Below are 18,806 nucleotides of genomic sequence, written 5' to 3'. Positions count from 1 at the left end.
CCTGTTTCCTGTCAAGCTAATGATGAATAAAGGCCACTAGTTCCAAAAAAACCTTAAAAAATTTAAAGCCTTTTATTGCTAAGTGTAAATTTATGAATATTCAATATTTCCATTCTGATGTATATCAGCTATCTGGACCTCACTGATGGTGACCCATTTTTTTTGTTTTTAGGGTTTATCAGTTTGATGTCTTCTGTTAATTCTCATGATTTTTGAGAACCGTCCCCAGGTTCTGGAGATCTTGGGAACCTTGTGACCAAACGTCCAAAATCTAAATGTTCTAACCTTTTCAGTCAGTATTACCTTGTGACATGCTACTCCAATGTGTTTGGAGGTCCACAGATAATGAACAAGTTGTTCCTGGAAGGAATTGTTCTTGGAGGCTGTTTTGATCCTTCTGCCTTACTGTTGGCGCCTCACAGGACTTATACCTCTCATCTTTTCTTCACCAAATGATTCCTTTTGAATTTCAAAGTCATAATATTAAATTTACGCTTATAATTATACCTATCTTGATTTTTTAATTAACCCCAGAAGTGCATTCATATATATTCTTAAGCACTGATAATAAAGCTCAAGCAGTTGCATCTTAAATCGGGAACAACAGCGACCTCAACTGGTCAGATTTTATTTTATCATTCACCTGCACACAACGCTTGCTCCACCTGGCGGTCACTTGTTGAAACTGCATCAACAGAAACGAACTTCATCCGGATGTATTAATCCGGAGCTTCCTGTGATTTAATCCACTTGTTGAGAAGAGTAGCATGGACGAGCTAAGCTTTTTGTTATAACTCCAGTAATGTCTGATTCACATGGTAACCGGCGTACACGATGCAGTTAAGCCCACAGTTGACCACCATGTTCGGTATGATGGAAACCGGAGTCCTCGGCGCCTCCGTGGTTCTTGCAGGTGGAGTCGCATATCTTATCTGGAACTATGCTTCGTCCGCTAAGCAGAAGAAGCTCGATACACAACCGGGAGAAGATTGTAGAAACAGCAGGGAGGAGGAGAAAGTGGAAGAGAAGCGGGAAAAGAAGGCTCCGGTTGAGGAAACTTTTGTTCCCGTTAAGGCTCCGACAACAGCAACGGTAAAAGTGAGTTTTGCTAACTGTGGAGTGTTGAGGAACTTAGCGACATTTTATTTGTTTAAACCCCCCCTAAATAATAATTCTTCTTTACTTTCAAATTAAATACTTGTATTAAACCATATTAAAATTTAACAAAACCTTTGGGCACGTTCTCTGGCAGTTACTGTGTGTTGCATCCTGGGAAATGTAGGTCATCGAATCATTGTTAAATGTATAATTACATTTAATAATATGTCTACATATAGAGAAAAGTATTCACTTATTTCCGTTTACATTCAGTTTGAACTTGAGTGACATCCCATAAGTAATCCGTATGATTGAATATGACGCCGGCCAAACCGTTGCAGCTTCATGGTTCTGGGGAGTTTTTCCACAAAGTTTTAGAGTGTGTTCATAGGAAGGTTTGACCATTCTTTCAGAAGCACACTTGTGAATTGAGACACCGATGATGGTTGATGTCTTCACTCTAAGTCATACCAGTGGTGCTCTATTGGGTTGCGCTCAGGGCTTGGTGGAGGTGATCGTCTCTTCTGTGGTCTTGCATTAAGAGCATGATGAAGAGACTATGAACAATTATCTGGTGTCCAGTGGTGACGTGCCTTACACCACTCCACCCGATGCTTTGCAGTGCTGTTGGTGATGTATGCAGCGGCTTAGCCATGAAAACTCTTTACATAAAGCTCTACACAATCTTCTTGAGCTAATCGTAAGGCCTTATGTACAAGTGTTGGACAATGAAACTGAAACACCTGTCATTTTAGTGTGGGAGGTTTCATGGCTAAATTGGACCAGCCTGGTAGCCAGTCTTCATTGATTGCACATTGCACCAGTAAGAGCAGAGTGTGAAGGTTCAATTAGCAGGGTAAGAGCACAGTTTTGCTCAAAATATTGAAATGCACACAACATTATGGGTGACATACCAGAGTTCAAAAGAGGACAAATTGTTGGTGCACGTCTTGATGGTGCATCTGTGACCAAGACAGCAAGTCTTTGTGATGTATCAAGAGCCACGGTATCCAGGGTAATGTCAGCATACCACCAAGAAGGACGAACCACATCCAAAAGGATTAACTGTGGACGCAAGAGGAAGCTGTCTGAAAGGGGTGTCCGGGTGCTAACCCGGATGGTATCCAAAAAACATAAAACCACGGCTGCCCAAATCACGGCAGAATTAAATGTTCACCTCAACTCTCCTGTTTCCACCAGAACTGTCCGTCGGGAGCTCCACAGGGTCAATATACACGGCCGGGCTGCTATAGCCAAACCTTTGATCACTCATGCCAATGCCAAACGTTGGTTTCAATGGTGCAAGGAGTGCAAATCTTGGGCTGTGGACAATGTGAAACATGTATTGTTCTCTGATGAGTCCACCTTTACTGTTTTCCCCACATCCAGGAGAGTTACGGTGTGGAGAAGCCCCAAAGAAGCGTACCACCCAGACTGTTGCATGCCCAGAGTGAAGCATGGGGGTGGATCAGTGATGATTCGGGCTGCCATATCATGGCATTCCCTTGGCCCAATACTTGTGCTAGATGGGCGCGTCACTGCCAAGGACTACCGAACCATTCTTGAGGACCATGTGCATCCAATGGTTCAAACATTGTATCCTGAAGGCGGTGCCGTGTATCAGGATGACAATGCACCAATACACACAGCAAGACTGGTGAAAGATTGGTTTGATGAACATGAAAGTGAAGTTGAACATCTCCCATGGCCTGCACAGTCACCAGATCTAAATATTATTGAGCCACTTTGGGGTGTTTTGGAGGAGCGAGTCAGGAAACGTTTTCCTCCACCAGTATCACGTAGTGACCTGGCCAGTATCCTGCAAGAAGAATGGCTTAAAATTCCTCTGACCACTGTGCAGGACTTGTATATGTCATTCCCAAGACAAATTGACGCTGTATTGGCCGTAAAAGGAGGCCCTACACCATACTAATAAATTATTGTGGTCTAAAACCCGGTGTTTCAGTTTCATTGTCCAACCCCTGTAGTTTAGGTCTGTAGATGTTGACTCTGGAAAAAGTTAGGGTGCTGAATTACAAGATATATACATAATAATTTGACTGAAAAGGCTTTATAATTAGAAAGTCTTTTCATTAAACATCTCTTTCACATTTTTCTGTTGTTAAATATAAAAAAAAGCCAAAAATCCTCCATCTTTCAGCTCGTTGTTTTATGCCTGTTTTTCTCCCCACTCATGCAGATTCCAGCTCATTAATGACCCGACATTCAGTTTTCTAATTATTGCTAGAGCTGTGTTATGTGTTGCAGTCCCATCCTGTGGAATCAGAGGGAACCCAGATTCTGGTTCTGGGTCTGGATGGAGCTGGGAAAACTAGCCTGCTTCACTGTTTTTCCAGCGGCAGTCTGGAGCAGGACGTGGAGCCGACGCTGGGCTTTAATGCTGTCTCTGTCTGCAGAGAGAACATGCATATTGAGTTTCTAGAAAGTAAGTCTGAACTTGTTCTCGGCTTTGCCTCAAAGCAGAAATTTAGAACAGTCCAAAGACGTTCTTCCAGATTTACTTTTCTTCTTTTGGTTCTGCAGAGTGGTTTTATGACTGTTGTAGAGCAATGATTTCCAACCGGGGGTCCTCGTACCCCTAGTGCTACGTGAGCACATTGCAGGGGGTACGTGTAAATATTTTATTTCCAAGATGACTATCAACCATTAGTAGGGATAATTCTTAGATGTGTGATGCTCTATTAGGACCCAGGTGCAAAATACACCAAGCTTTCGTCAATCCACAGCAAAAAAGGCACAAAGAAACAACTACAGGTGGGAAAGACTAGAGCAGGGGTGTCATTGCTGTTCACCTGCATGACGATCGGCTATAGGGAGAGAGAGAGAAAAGTAACAGCTGTTCCCACTCTGCCTCTAGATCTATCAAAGCTTATCAAAGACAAGCAAGCTCAGGTGTCTCATCAATGCTCAGTTAAATGATGAAAACAAGTGAAACTGATAGTGAACCTGAATATATTATTTTTAAGTGTTCTGTTCCTGAAATTTAAATGTCTGTTTATTTGGGACTTATTCAAAAAAGCTCCAGTTTTTAACAAAGGCAGGTTTATTATTTATGTTGATTTTGTGTTAGACTTGCCATATTAAAGATAGGAGAACCAACACCCCCACATGCTCCTATACATTATTTAGATTACTTATTCACTTTCACAGCAACAGAGTTATCTTTATGTTTAATTTGAGCTGAAAAGAATAAAATGGCCTTAGGACTAAATGTTCAAGTTAAGGAGATTAAATAAAATTATTTTTCTTAAATAATCAGTTGCTGTATATTCTATTTTATTCTACACGTTTGACTGAGGGGTACTCCTGGCATAACAAAATGGCTCAGGCATTACACAAGTCAAAAAAGGTTGGGAACCACTGTTGTAGAGGATAACATCAAGGAGGTTTAATACATTTAGCGCGTAAGTTATCATTAGTTTATATGTGTTTACAAAACAACAACAATAAGTTCAGCAGACTGCCCTTTTATTGGGGTCCCACAAAACACGATTTCTGGATATTTGGAAGGTTTATAAATTGTAGAAAGAGCTGTTAATGTTAATCTTCTTTGCATCCATATCTAGAGTTTTATTTTTACTTCAGAATCAACATGTCAGTGATTCCATCCAAACTAACTGAGCTGCTTGCTCTGTCATTCACACATTTTCTGTATAAAAAATCTATGCTTTTTATCAGTCCAAAAAGGGTTAGAAAGTCATTTCTAAAGCACAGGGAACCACAGCAAGAGCCATTTTCCACAAATGGAGAAAACATGGAATAGTGGGGAACCTTCTCAGGAGAAGTTGGCCTACCACAATTACTCCTCAGGAGACCACAAAGAGCCCAGAACAATATCTAAAGCTCTTTAGGCCACATCTGCCTCAGTTAAGATGTTCAAAATTCATCAATAAGAAAGAAACTCTTCATAGGAGAGATCCAAGGCCAGAACCACTGCTGACCTAAAAGAACAAAAAGGCCCATCTCACATTTGCCAAAACTGTCTGAATAACCTTTGGGAAAATATTCTGTGGATTCATGAGACAAAAGTGAATCTTTTTTAGAATCTTATTACATTCATTTCAGTTTGTTCATTTAATGCATTTCAGAAGAAGACCATCATCCAACAGTCATTCATGGTGGTGGTAGTGTGATGGTCTGGGGCTGCTTTATGTCCTCAGGAGCCGGACCAGGAATTCTGCTCTCTACCAGACAATCCTGAAGGAGAAAGTCCAGCAATCCACTTTTGACCTTAAACTGAAGACCTCTTGAGTTATGCAGTAGGACAATGATCCAAAGCACACCAGCAAGTCCCCCTCACGATGGCTAAAAATAAAATAATAAATAGAAGGTTTTAGATTGGCCTAGTCAAAGTAGTCTAGTCAGATTGAAATCTGATTCCGATGCCGTGGCATGACCTTACCTAGATTGTTCATGCGCTCCAGTTTGGATGAATTATTAGAATTCTGCAAAGATTGGGCCAAACTTCCTCCATAGTGATGTAAAAAACTCATTTACAGTTTTCACTAACACGTTATGACCAATGTTGCCACCAAGGGCAACACAACCAGTTATTAGGTTTAGGGGCAATTACTTAGTTGTGTGAATGCTGAAGCCATTCACACTATTGAGATCCGGTTTTTCTTTATTATTATTATGTATATCTAACACTTTTTTTGGCACCTATCTCCTCCTTTATACTATTTCAGCCACTCAACTTTTAAAATGTTCCAGTCATTTAGGACATTACAGCTATGACTTTTGGTATTAATACTTTTTATACTTTTTTAAATATTCAGCTTTTTGTGCCGATTTTTGGCCCATTGAAATGAATGGAAAATCTTAAAAATTCCGCAAAATTCAGCTAAAACGTTGTGCTCTTTCACAGCTTACTACTTCTACATACTTTCAGCTAGAAACCCCATTCAACTTTTAAAATGTTCACAAGCCATTAAGCTATCTTCAAATTTTTCAGCTTTTTCATATCTGTTGCAGTTCTTCTACAATTGCAATTACAATTTTATGCAAAATGTTTGAAGTTTTTGATTTTATAATGTAATCCAATGGCAGAATTCGTCAGTTGCTAGAGTGTACACTCTAGGTTTTTGAATAACCTGAGAAAGAACAAACAAACTCTCCTCACTCGCTCAGTTTTCACTCTACTGGCACAAATTATGTATCAAAATGTAGGATTCTCTTTCGCGATTCAGAAAATGTCAACCTCATTGATGTGGGACTTACGGATTTCACGCAACACGCCCGGGAGCAACATAAAGTCAACACACCCTGAATGGGAAACCTAGCGGAATTTGAGAAAAAAAATCAGAGCAGAAAATCCTTAAACTCACATGTTTTCGAATTGTCGCCTCTCCTAAAACGTTTGATGTACAGACATGGGCTTTGCACCAATTAATCTTCAGTCCTTGCTGGCGCTCACAGTGAAGGAATTATTTTGACATCTCTTACCGTTTATCATAAAATAGGTTTGTTTCAGAGTACCAAATCTGCCCTTCCTGAGAAAGCTTAAAATGAAAAAATTTGTAAATCGACTTAATACACTGTCACATCTCCTACATGGATTTATGTAGACACATGAAAATCTCCAGGATCGTTCACCGATCCCTGCTGATACCTACGGTCCAAAAATATTTTGGATACCTTTTATTGTTTTCTCATGAAGTAGGTTTGTTTGAGAGTGAAAAATTCACCTTCACTCAGGTTAAAAATGGTCAAAATTATCAACTTTTTTACAGGGTCACACCTCCCAGACAGATTTTAGTAGAAACTTGAGAAGCTCCATGATTGTTCAGCAAGGCCTGCTGATTCATACGTTGCATGAATCAAATCAATAGCCCTTATAGTTTCTGAGTTATTAGACGTTCGAGAGCATGTTCAGGCATTTTTGTGTTTTTCTCCATTTTTCCCTTTCTTTTCACCTAGTGTTGTGCCTTTTATTATTATATTTTCAACAAAAAAGGATTAATATTATCGTTTCCCTGTTTCGTTTCTGATAAAACCGGTCCAAGAATGATGTCGATAGCCCCTACGGTTTCTGAGTTATGGCAGTAGTTCGGGAGCATGTGCCACCATGTTATAAAGCCAGGCCATGATGAGACACAAAGTGTGGTGCTGCGTGAGTGAGAAACAGCAGCAGTTGGGTGCTCATTAATTACCATAGCAACAGAACACAGCTGCTGGTGAACTTAAGTAACCTCTGACAGAGAGTGGCTCTACATGTTATCCCTATGTAGAGGCGCGTTCAGGAGCGGAGCGGCGCGAGGCGGTGCGAAGGAGACGAAGGATGTGGTGCGATAGGCGCGCCGAGCGAAGCGGGAGCGGATCGAGAGCGATGGACAAGTTAAAAAAATCGGAACTTTTTCCTAAATTTGCGTCACGTCAACCAATCGGGGACTGGATGTGGCTGTGACGTAGGGTGAAAGACCGCAGCGGAGAAGAAGCGGTTGTCAGTGAAGATGGAGGACCAGATCATAGTGGCGGTGTGCGACAAGCCAGAGTTGTATGACTCAACTAATTACTTTTACCGAGACAAGTACAGAAAGGACCTGGCCTGGTTATGTTTAGGCACAAATATCTTATATTTAGGAGATCGGCTGTTTTTTTATTGAGCTGAGATTTATTTACTCACCGAAGACAGATGGACAGCGTTCAACAGCGGAGATACAGCGCCGGTAGTTGGTGTCCCGGAGGCTGATTTGTCTCCCAACCCGGGACAGCAGATCTTCGAACTGGGTCCTGGATAGACGGAAGTACCGCTGAAATCAATCGTCATCCAGACGCAGCTCCTGGAGTAGGTGGTGGTAATCTCCGAACTGTTCCCGTCCCTGAAGAATCTGGTGAACCCAGGGACGTTGGCGGCGTTTTTCTGCTCTCCACAAGTAAAACACCGTAATTAGGTCCGTGAAATCCATCTCCGCCATGTTCAGTTGAAACCAGCAAGCAGCAGATGGAAGCTCCTCCTATTTGATGACGCGGCGAAGCGTTGCCGCTTGTTGCCAAATGGCAACGCAGAGTTCACGTGGAATGTCAAGCGGGCAAAAGCACACAAATGACGCGACAAATTCACAGAATCCGCATTCGGCGTGAACGCACCATAAGGCTGAGCTCAGGCCAGAAGATTCCATGAGTGATCACAATAAGTCAGTCATAGCTGACAACCACACTAGACTTTCAAAATAAGACCTACACATACTCTACAAAATAAAAGCCCTTTTTTCACACTGAACCTTCCATATTTACAAATAATTTTTTTAAAGCTGATAATAGCATAAACAATGATTTCAGACAAGCAGGTTCTATATGACTAATGGAAATAACCCAGACTTGAAAGGACAACCCTGCTAGATTTTCAAAATAAGACAAAACATGCTCTACAAAATAAAAGTCTTTACATTTTAAACTATAGAAAATTGGAGGACCATGTTGGCCTTTTAAAATAAAGCTTACTTCAGCGTATTTGTTGTTAGTTCATTCTTTTTCTGAATTTGTTTGCTATTTTTTATGTATTTTAGCACTGACTTCAACTTCTTGAGCTATATTTTTGCTTCTGTCCAAGCTTGTTCAGCTCATCTATGGGCAGCTCTTTCCTGCTTTTTTAAAGTTTTTGTCAGTTCTTGCATTTCAACAACTGTTTCAACAAGCAGTTTTGAGGTAACATTACATTGTTAAGCTCTTTTATAGCTAATAGCTAACACGATCAATTTAACGTAACAAACCGAAGCCAATCAGTCAGGCCCTCTGTAGGTTTGGTTTAAATTTGCCTTGTATTTAAAGCCTTCAGCTGCTTAGCCATAATTAAACGAAATAAGAAGAGAAGGACATTTCTCCATCTTACTTTTTAATTGTTTGTTCTTATAAATTATTTTATATTTTCCCTTCTGTGCCCAGTATGTGGTTCTGTACTTTATATTTTGAGACTTTTATTTTACTTACTTAAAATTATAAAGTCAAATTTAAATAATTTAAGGATGAATGAAGGAAATAATGCTGCTATCCAAACATCTAAGATAACCATGGTGTGTGTTTGTTTCAGTTGGAGGTAAAGAGAACCTGCGGCCCTACTGGCAGAGGTACATGTCCAAAGCTCTGCTCCTGGTGTTCGTGGTTGACTCCTCTGACCCAGAGCTGTTTGCAGTCGTAAATAAACATTTACACGAGCTGCTGGCACTTCACCCATACCTGCCTTTAATGGTGCTGGCCAACAAACAGGTGAGAGAGAACCCAGAACAATCCAGACTTTCCTAGAGAACGGTTCTGTTCCATCCGTCGCTGCTTTGTAATGTTTGTCTGAAAGATCAAAGTAAAAACTTCACTAATGATGTTTCCTGGATGTTACAGGTTTTAAATAAAAATCAGCAGCTGCGATTTTAACTTTTAATGAATGGTCAAATCAAATTTTTATTTTTCAACAAAATATACCAATCAAAGCTAGTGGAAAAAAGTTTATTAAAGTTTCTTTATTCATTTTGAGTTGGATGTGTCCTTGTCTTCTGATCCCAGGATCTTCCTGGTTCCTGCAGCATCACTGACCTCCATGACGCTCTGTCCCTGTCTGAAGCTGGAGACCGCCGGCTGTTCCTCATTGGTACCCATGTGAGGAAGGGCGACTTGGAGCTCAGCTCAGGGGTCCAGGATGCTCGGAACCTGATCTTCCAGATGGTTTCTGACGGCAGATAATTCATGGAGGTTTAGAAAAAATCCAGCGTTTCTGATCGAATGTAATAAATTCTTTACATTTGCACTGTGCTGATGTTGGCTGAAACAGCTCGATTTATCAGTCTTACAAAGACACTGCTGACTCTGTTAGTACTCTTAAAGAACGGGGAGGCCATAAAAAATGTATTTTAACTTGGCAACTTTGTTACATCAAGATGTTTTGAAGCTTTAAAATGTTTCTTTTTTCCTAAGAAATCTACTTGCAATTAAAAAAAAACCAAACAAACTGAAAAACAAACCCATTAAAGCATCTTTTAGTATCTTGCTTTAAGGTTGTTTTTTTTAATTCATATGAGCAACAAAACATTTCTGTGGCGAGTGTTCCAGCTTAGAGCAATTACATGTTTCAGCCACTTGGAGACGCTAAGGAGCCAACTCTTATTTAACAGTTAAACATTTATATTTTACCTTTTCTGTACAAAACAAAAACCTGCTGCAGGGACACTATCTACCAGTGTTAATTTGATTGTACTGTGGGACTACAGTGTAAAAAAACAGTTTTCTGTTTAAATGTTTATTTCAAACATAAGCTGAAGGGCGTTTGCTTTGATTTTAAAGCTGTTAAAAAGGTGAAATGTTGAGTGATAATTTACCCATTTAATTTGCTGTTTCTTGCAAACACACTCCTGTTTTTTTATCTGTGATCTGTTTGGTTCATATGGTTTGCAAATGCTCCATAAGGCTGAGCTACATTAACAGTTTCAATAAAAAAAAAAAAAGAGTACTGTTATTTGTTCAAATCACATCTTTTTCACAATAAATTGTTTCTTCAAATCTTTCAGTTTTGTTTTTGACTGTATTCCTCTAAATGAGATACTGTAGTTTTAAATATCCCTGTTACAATGAAACCAAGCTAAATAATTCCCGACTTTTTACACCTTCAGTGTGACCTATAACCAGACAATATGTACAGTATAAATATATCTTTAGAGGAAAAAACGGATCAAAATAAATAAAGGCCCCTAGTGCCAAAAGAGCTGTATGAAAAAAGGAATGAACTTAAATGTTTCAGGGAAAATCAATGTGGTAGTTAAACCTTTTATTTTATTACAGCACTCAAGTCTTTTTGTGTAGGTGTCTTATCAGCATTGGGCATCGTGACTTGGCAGCTTTTTCTCATTCTTCTTTGGAAAAGTGCTCCAGAGCTGTCAGGTTGGGCGGGTATCTCTTGTGCGCAGAGCCCTTCGGATCCCTCCATGGATTCTCATTCATATTGAGGTCTTTGCTAACCAAAGCATAATGCTGCCACCTCCGTGCTTTGCTGTGGGTATGGTGTTCTTTTGTTCTGTGTTTTGTGAGTCAATCAATACATAATTCTGTATTATTTCAGCATTTTCAAATGTTACAGCTGAAGGATTAAAAGATTTCTTTATAGACCTGACTGGCTTTCTTATGTATAGACTGATCATATAATTTTTTGGAGTGAGAGCTGTTTTACGTCTATAAACTTACTGGTCTGCTTGATCACCTGACTGACCTTGTTTCGATGTTCAAAGCAAAGGTTACCATACCAAGATGGTATATTAAAGGAGAGAACACTCAGTAAATAACCTATAAACCATGGTGAGTGTGTGTTTACTGACATTAAAGCGTCTCAGTTTCCTTAAAAGAGAGTAATTGTCTTGGCTTTTATTGAGTGTAATCAGTATGGACCTGGAAAGAAAGTCTGTTATCCACCCGAGTATTTAAAGTTAGCAACCTGCTCCACTTCCTGATCTTTTATAACTTTTTAAATACTCACCCCGTTGTACTATCTTCTAACCTGCTTCATAAGACCATCAAACACGTTTGATGCTGCTGTGGTGTTATTTTTCTGAGATGCTGTTAGTTTTATGTCAGATGTAAAAAAAAAAAACACTTTCTAGAAACTTTTGTGTTGTAAGTCTAGAGAATGTTTTCCCAAAACTCTTTAGGATCTTCAAGATCTTTTTATGTTAAATGCAACACTGGCCTTTGTGTTCTTGTTGGTCAGTAATGGTTTTTATTACTGACCAACACTATATATTATATATGTAATGTTGCCCCATCTTCTATAGGTACCCCAGAAATAACTTTGTTTCTCATCTGTTTTTTAGTATGTTTAGATCAGGGCACCATGTATTGGTTTTTGAGATCTTTTAGCCTACTTCATGTTGTCAGGTAGGTTATATTTAAGAGATTTTTAAGTCTACATTTCTGACAAAATCAGACCTGGGTGTGGCTAGAAATTTTCTAATAATTATTATTTCTAATTATGTTATTTCATGATTAAACAACGGTGACGATTACTTTTTCACATACGGCCAGGTTGGTTTGGCTAGCTTTTTTCTTTCCGAAAATAACATTTTAATTTAAAACTGTTTTTTGTATTTACTCAAAGTGGTCTTTGTCTCAATTTGATAATGTAAACAATTTTAGATGTGATGAGAAAAACAAGAACAAGAAATATTTAAGGGGGGGGGATACTTTTTCACTGAACAAAGTTACCGTAATAAGGATTTTAGTTTTTTTGTGGTTGTTTTTTACTTTTCCCTCTAAAAGATTTGTTTGTTTTCCATTGAGTTGCACAGGTTAAAGGTCACATTAAAGGCAGAAAAAATGCTATAATTATTTATCTATTTTTTTGGGAAATTTAATAGGGGTGCGTAAACTTTTTATGTCCAGAGGTTGAGTCATGTTATATCTTTAATCAAACCTTCTAAAAGTAACAGAAGATCAACCTTCATTCCCAGTTGACCCATTTGTATCACTTTCAACACCCTTGAGACGGTAAGGTGGATGCATTAACCAAGCTGACTCCAGTTTCAAGGACTCATCTGCTGGTTGCTAGGGACTCATGGCTCCATAGCAACAGCAGCAGATTATTGTTACACCTTCAACAGGCATCAGGCTTATACATCCAGCCGAGACGGTGAAGATAATGTCTGAAAAACAAGGTATGTTTACAGATTCCTTGTCCCATCTTCAAATGTTTGCAGGTTAATAATGCTAATGTCTTTAAACCTGCAGGTGTGCCGCCAAGGTTTGGTCCCTCAAAAAGGTGCTGTTATTGTATTGTTCATGCATCTATGAGTTTGTTATGAGTTATAATATTGGCTGTAGTAAAAGGAGTGATTGCATGTTAAACCTGATCCCAGAGTTCCTTAAATCCCTTCATATTTAATGTGGATTCGTATCTTAAGGATGTTGTGTGATTTGGCAGAATCTTGGAGTTGGCACAGCATAAAACCTCAAAAACAATCTGGGCCACGACTCCTTGGTGAGCAGCTAAAGATTTTTTTTTTTCTGAAACCACAGAAAGCCCCTCAGTGAACTCTGCAGATCTGGTTAAGAGCTTAAACATGTTTAGTTTTGAGATATTTGGTCACTGATCCAACCTGAAACTGCATCCAAGAAAAATCTATAGTCAGTGTGGTTACTGATACATTTTCTTTCCTCTGGTGTGTATTTTTTAACTTCATAGTTGTGTTGGAAACTTTTTATCTATTTATTGATTAGTGAGAAGCTGAGCTGGGGCAACCAGGAGCCGATATGGCCCATCTCCACCTCTGCGCTCAAAGTTACTCCGAGTTCAAGAATCCAATTCCTGGCCCAGCACAAAAGAGACTTCTCAGCAAGGGAGGACCCCCGGAGGCAAGGGCAGCAGTGGCAGCATTATTGATGACAGTCTGAAAAAAGCTTGAGAGGGAGGGCTGCTTGTGTTTGGCTCAGAGGCTTTTAATGGCGTGATGAATCAACGTATTTGTGTGGGAGTTTTCACAAAGTGGATATAAGAGTCTGCAAAGTGATGTTCAGGACTGACGCCAGATCGGAGGTGATCTCCCCTGAGAGCTGTCAGGCTCAATCAGATGGTGATAAGAGAGGATTGTTGGTTGAGTTTGTTGTTTTCTTGCCTCAGCAATATTCAGTGTAATTCAATCAGAGGGCCACACAGGAAGGACCCCTGATAATGATAATTATACTCTAACAGAACATAATAGGAGCCACCAGATGGTTTGGCTTCAAGCTAGGAGATTTACATTGAAGATATTTATAGTTTTTTTTTCTGCTCTGTTTATATTTTGAGAATGATTTCCAAAGGTCTGTTTGCCGGTCTGATATCATAAATTATGTCCAATTTACAGTTGGTTGGCTTCTTGGCACAGACCACAGAATATTTGCTCAGAAACAGCGTTGGAGATGTTTTTTTTTTACTGATTTTCAGCTTTCTATCTGTTGTTTTAAGATGAAGCTGTAGAATTTTGAGATAGTTCTCCATTTTCATTTCTCCATCCATCTTGTGCCATGACCTAGTACCACTGGAAGCACACACAAAAAACAAGCTCCTATTGCTACCATCCCCTAAACCAACAAGCTCAAAATACTTCTCATAGTTTGAAGATTCAAGGCTTGCGGGAATAAAGATCGTTTTGAATAAACCTGTGATTCGACGAGCATATTTTAAAAGAATCTGGAGAAAAGCCGTTAAAGTTGTTGGAGTTTAAATCAGAGGTGTGTGTGCTTTAATTACAGCTCTTCATTTAATCTGATGAAAACATAAGTGGCAGGCGTCACAAAGGATTATGAGTTAACTTAAATGTATTTATTTGGTTTGTAAAGAATACATTCCCCAAATTCGCTGACAGAAAAAATTTATCTTGATTTTATAAAAGGTTTTTTATGTTAAAGAGTGATACAAAGGGTTAATATTTTCACATAGCTGTTTAAACAGATATAAATGTTTGCATGGGTTCAGATGGTTTTCCACTCATACGACATTTAGTGAGCAGTTGCACTTCACCATTGTTCTGTCTGCCTCCACCTTCTTCATCCTTCTGGCTCTTTTGAGACATACAACATAAAATAGTTTCCATTTTCCTACAGGAAACAGGAGAAGGATGAGGAGGAGGAGGCGTGCTTCTTTAGGAAGACCAAGCATCCTTCCTTCAAGACGTCTCAGTACGAAAACACTCAGCGATTGTCAGCGCCCAAAATGAGGAGCCGTGGTTCTCAGGAACCGGGGTAAAGATGTCAAACACAAACATCAGTCAGGGCAATGTTTTTACAATTTAAGGTCTTGTGGATGTCACTGAGCTAGTTTACATATTGCGAGTTAAGGAGCTTTATAAATTTATCAAGCGAGTAATTAAATGTTTTTTTCAAATTGGAACCAGAAGTCTTTATTCAAACAAATCGCATGGTCTTGAAAACCTTCAAACTGCTGTATGATGCGAGATTTTTGTTTTTGATTTTGTTTTTGTACAACTTCTGAGCCTTCATACAGTCTGCGGCAGCCAAAATCCGAACCAAAGGATTGATGGAAATCTCAGTCGAATGCAGCTTATCAAATTGTTTAAACATGAAAAGATCAAGAAAAGGCTCAGGTCCAACACCAACGTTCGGACATCTGTTATTTCAGTGTCAGATTGTGGGAGTGGACACAATGGAGCTTATTGTCCACAGTTCAGGACCCCCGGGATGTTCATGAAACAACCACGGAAGTCTTTTTATAAATCATGAACTCCAGAGCTGAACATGTTGTTGGATGTGGAGGTGGAGGAGTCTTAGGAGACTGTGTTCATATTTTAACTTACAAAGATTGCAAGGAGCTGGGCTTTAAATATTTGTGATGGAAATGAACACTTTTAGTTAAACTTTAATCATCTCCAGTGTAAACATAAATAAGGCAGAAAAACACTCTGCAGAGAACAGAAATATATAAAAGTATCTAAAGTTTAAATAAGAATAAATAAACTAGATATAAACTGACAGCAGCAACTTTACTGAAACTGTAGTTAAGTGTGATGGAGACACATATTTATGGGAAATATGTGGTGTTCTTATTAGTCTGTGAATAAATATACGCAGCACCTTTCACACTTGTTGGCACCCCACAGGATTTCTCCAGGATTTAGGTCTGGGGTGGCCATGGAAGAAGGTTATTTTTATGTCTGGTAAATAATTTCTGTGTTGATTTGACCAAATATTCTGGATCATTTTCCTGCTGAAAGACCCATCGACAGCCCAGTTTCAGTTTCCTGGCTGTAGTCTAGCTTTATATGTAGTTTTAATAGTCCATAATGCTATGCACTCTAAAAAGGTCCCCTGAGCATTGACAGAGAAACACACCCACAGCATTACATATCCTCCACCATACTTTACAGTGAGTATGAGGTGTTTTTCTACAATATTATTTGTCTAAATACTCAATTTTAATCTCTTCAAAATATGCAGTACTGATTGAAGGCCCAGTAGAGTTATCAAATGCTACTTGTTTACATTTGTGATGTCAGTCATTAGTCATTTTCTACCGCTTCTTCCATAGTGGGTCGCAGGGAAGCTGGTGCTTATAGCAGTCTATTGGCTGGAGGCAGGGTACACCCTGGACAGGTCGCCAGCCCATCGCAGGGCAACACAGACAGGGCAAAAAACCATGTACACACTCATCCACACCTAAGGGCAATTTAGAGAAACCAATTAACCTAACAACTGGAGTACCCGGAGAGAACCCATTCATGCACGGGTAGAACATCCAAACTCCATTCAGAAAGACCCCCGGCCAGGAGTCGAAACCAGGGTGGTGTTGCTGCAAGGCAACAGTGCTACCAACTGTGCCACGGTGTAGCCCCATCATTTGTGATGTTAGGTTATAAAAATGATCCCAAACAATCAGTTGTAATGTACATAGTGTCTAATGGTCGCTAGGAGACTTGGTGACCCCCAATATGTCACTGTTCTCTAATAGCAACCTCTGGAGATTGTTTCCCTCCCTTACCAACCTCCTGGTTCTTGTAGCCATGTTTTGACTCATGAAGATCTACACAGATCTGCCATAGTTAAATAGCATATACTCTTTCCCATTTTGAATAGTGACAAAGGGAAATTGGCCACTGTGTCACTCCAGGTAAACAGGTCATATATTTCAAATGAAAACTTCTTATACACTAATCAATTTTTAAAAGTAACTTTTAAAATGAAAAAAACTGCTTCAGTCAGAGTTTATATTGTGTTTTTTTCTGGTAAGATTACAAAATAAATGAAGCTTAGGTGTATTCCTGGCAAGATGCTCAATGTGTTACCCGTTGTCCCACAGGCCTCTTCACACACCTCAGTGTGAGAATAACTGTCCTATTTGGCACGTTGATCCCAGAGTGAGAAATTTCATTATCACTGCGCGATTGCTGCAGCTTTCACAACCCAAACAGACCCATCCTGACTACCACAGCAACAGGGAGGTAAGGTACATCAACGTCACTGTGTTGTCCCCTTAGGGAAACCATACATTCCTTTTGGAAAAAAACTTTATTGGTACATCTGCTAAAACTGCTGAAGCTTTGTTCTGTTGATGGATGGATGGATGGATGGATGGATGGATTAATACTACCTATATGAAAAGTGATATGTAATAATGTCACCACCACAACTTCATGTAGAGGCTGCAAAGACAAAGAAAAACATAACGTTCTCCATCTTTTACCACAGAGTGCTGCTTCCATCGTTTGCTTTGCGTCCAGAGAAGCTCGGATATCTCAGAGACTCGTCCAGCTGTCGCTGCCCAAACTGAAGCAGAGCAACATCTGCTGCCAGCTGGGACACCTTGAAGAAACAATCTGGACTGTAAGAGCCCCTGCTACCACAATAATCATCCTGTCACCTCATTCAGCTGATAAAATACTCCCTCTGAGGCATTCTTGGTTTGGACAAACTCCAAACAATTGACTAACTATAACAGAAGTTATATCTCAGCTTAAAAAAATGTCTAATTTCAGGCAAATTGCTGTTTGATTTGTTCTCAGCTTGTAGTATGTTTTTATAAAGTCCAACCTTTTCTTTAATCAGGTTTCAAGAGCAGCAAAAAAAGCCTCAGCAAGTGTTCGTGTGGAGAAGCTGGCAGCACCAAAGCAGCTTCACAAGGACTATATTCCTCCACAAGAGCCAGTGTGGAGCTGGAAAAATTCAAAGACCAACTGAGCTTCTATGGAAAAATTATCTAGGTTTCTAACTTGTTCCCTGCGTTTCACAGCAGGCCACACTAAATTTGAACCTTTCAAAAAATTCATGTGTTCAGCTTTTACTCTTTATTTTTGAAATACACATAGGGCTGTGAAAAAGTGTCTGCCCCCTTACACATTTCTTTAGTTTTCCTTTTTTGTTACATTTAAATGTTTCAGATCATCAAACTATTTTTAATATCAGATAAAGATGACCTGAGTAAACACAAAAATGTGAAAAAGTAATTGCCCCCCTTTTAAATAATGAATTAACTGTGACTGGCACATTTAAAAAAAAAAAGCTGAGCTATGTATCAGAGTCTCAGAAATAAAAAGGTTACCATGCATCCTCTCTCATGCATCTGTTTCTGGGATGAAACCTTTAAACTGCAATAATTTCATGACTGAAAAACATTGCTGATTTAAATTTCTGAGCTTCTTGCAGAGAAGCCAAATTCCTCAGGAATAAAACATGCCTCTGTCTGCAAGCTGGAAGAACCTATCCACGCGGTTTTCCCTTCACTGCCGAGCTGGATTCAGAATTCTTATTATAACCATGTGTTTCAGACTTTGCACATTGCCACTGCTGACTTTGTTTTCTAGTCTAGATCTTTAAGAAAACAAATCCCAAGTGTTGTGTCATTTCAGATTCTTCCCTTTCAGTTATTTATTTTGTTTGAATGTGCTGCTGCATAATTTGAAAATCCAGTATAAATTTAAGTTTGTCAAATACTGGATGGATGGATGGATGGATGGACGGACGGACGGACGGATGGATGGATGGATGGATTTTACTGCTCATAACAAATAAAAAATCAATTATTTACATCAATAGAAAACATAAAACAGGTGACTCACATAGATTACTATTGATATCTTTAAGATAAGGGTTTTAAATTGATGCTGCTTACTTGGTTCTTTAGTCACAGCAGGTTTGTTGTCCAGCTTGAGGCCAGTCTGATTTAAAGGAGACACACATCCTCCATCCAGCTCGGAGGTAAGTCTGGGACGAGCCTGACTTGATCA

The 18,806-nt window shown here is 39.3% G+C and overlaps 2 protein-coding genes across 6 annotated transcripts; both read left to right on the top strand.

Moving 5' to 3' along the window:
• Positions 1-651: 651 nt before the first annotated feature.
• On the top strand, positions 652-10,605 carry arl9 (ADP-ribosylation factor-like 9). Of its 3 annotated transcripts, none has more exons than XM_047354627.1 (4): positions 652-1,092; positions 3,367-3,544; positions 9,149-9,324; positions 9,616-10,605. In XM_047354627.1, exons 1-4 carry the CDS (start codon positions 835-837, stop codon positions 9,790-9,792), a joined length of 789 nt encoding a protein of 262 aa, XP_047210583.1. In that variant the 5' UTR covers positions 652-834; the 3' UTR covers positions 9,793-10,605. The 3 variants fall into 3 exon arrangements, with proteins under 3 accessions (XP_047210583.1, XP_047210582.1, XP_047210584.1); XM_047354626.1 differs by having other exon boundaries at positions 654-1,098; XM_047354628.1 differs by lacking the exon at positions 3,367-3,544 and having other exon boundaries at positions 965-1,098.
• Positions 10,606-12,665: 2,060 nt separating this feature from the next.
• Positions 12,666-18,049, top strand: LOC124860857 (testicular haploid expressed gene protein-like). 3 transcript variants are annotated; one of them, XM_047354454.1, is made up of 8 exons: positions 12,680-12,746; positions 12,820-12,850; positions 13,013-13,069; positions 13,309-13,443; positions 14,674-14,811; positions 16,883-17,024; positions 17,272-17,406; positions 17,629-18,049. In XM_047354454.1, exons 1-8 carry the CDS (start codon positions 12,731-12,733, stop codon positions 17,758-17,760), a joined length of 786 nt encoding a protein of 261 aa, XP_047210410.1. In that variant the 5' UTR covers positions 12,680-12,730; the 3' UTR covers positions 17,761-18,049. The 3 variants fall into 3 exon arrangements, with proteins under 3 accessions (XP_047210411.1, XP_047210410.1, XP_047210413.1); XM_047354455.1 differs by lacking the exon at positions 13,013-13,069 and having other exon boundaries at positions 12,666-12,746; XM_047354457.1 differs by lacking the exon at positions 13,309-13,443 and having other exon boundaries at positions 12,716-12,746.
• The last annotated feature ends 757 nt before the right edge of the window (positions 18,050-18,806 follow it).

Source organism: Girardinichthys multiradiatus, chromosome 23, assembly GCF_021462225.1.
Source record: "Girardinichthys multiradiatus isolate DD_20200921_A chromosome 23, DD_fGirMul_XY1, whole genome shotgun sequence".
NCBI classification, from domain to species: Eukaryota; Metazoa; Chordata; class Actinopteri; order Cyprinodontiformes; family Goodeidae; genus Girardinichthys; species Girardinichthys multiradiatus.
Note: the sequence above shows the minus strand (reverse complement) of the source record. Positions and strands in the feature narration are given on the sequence as shown.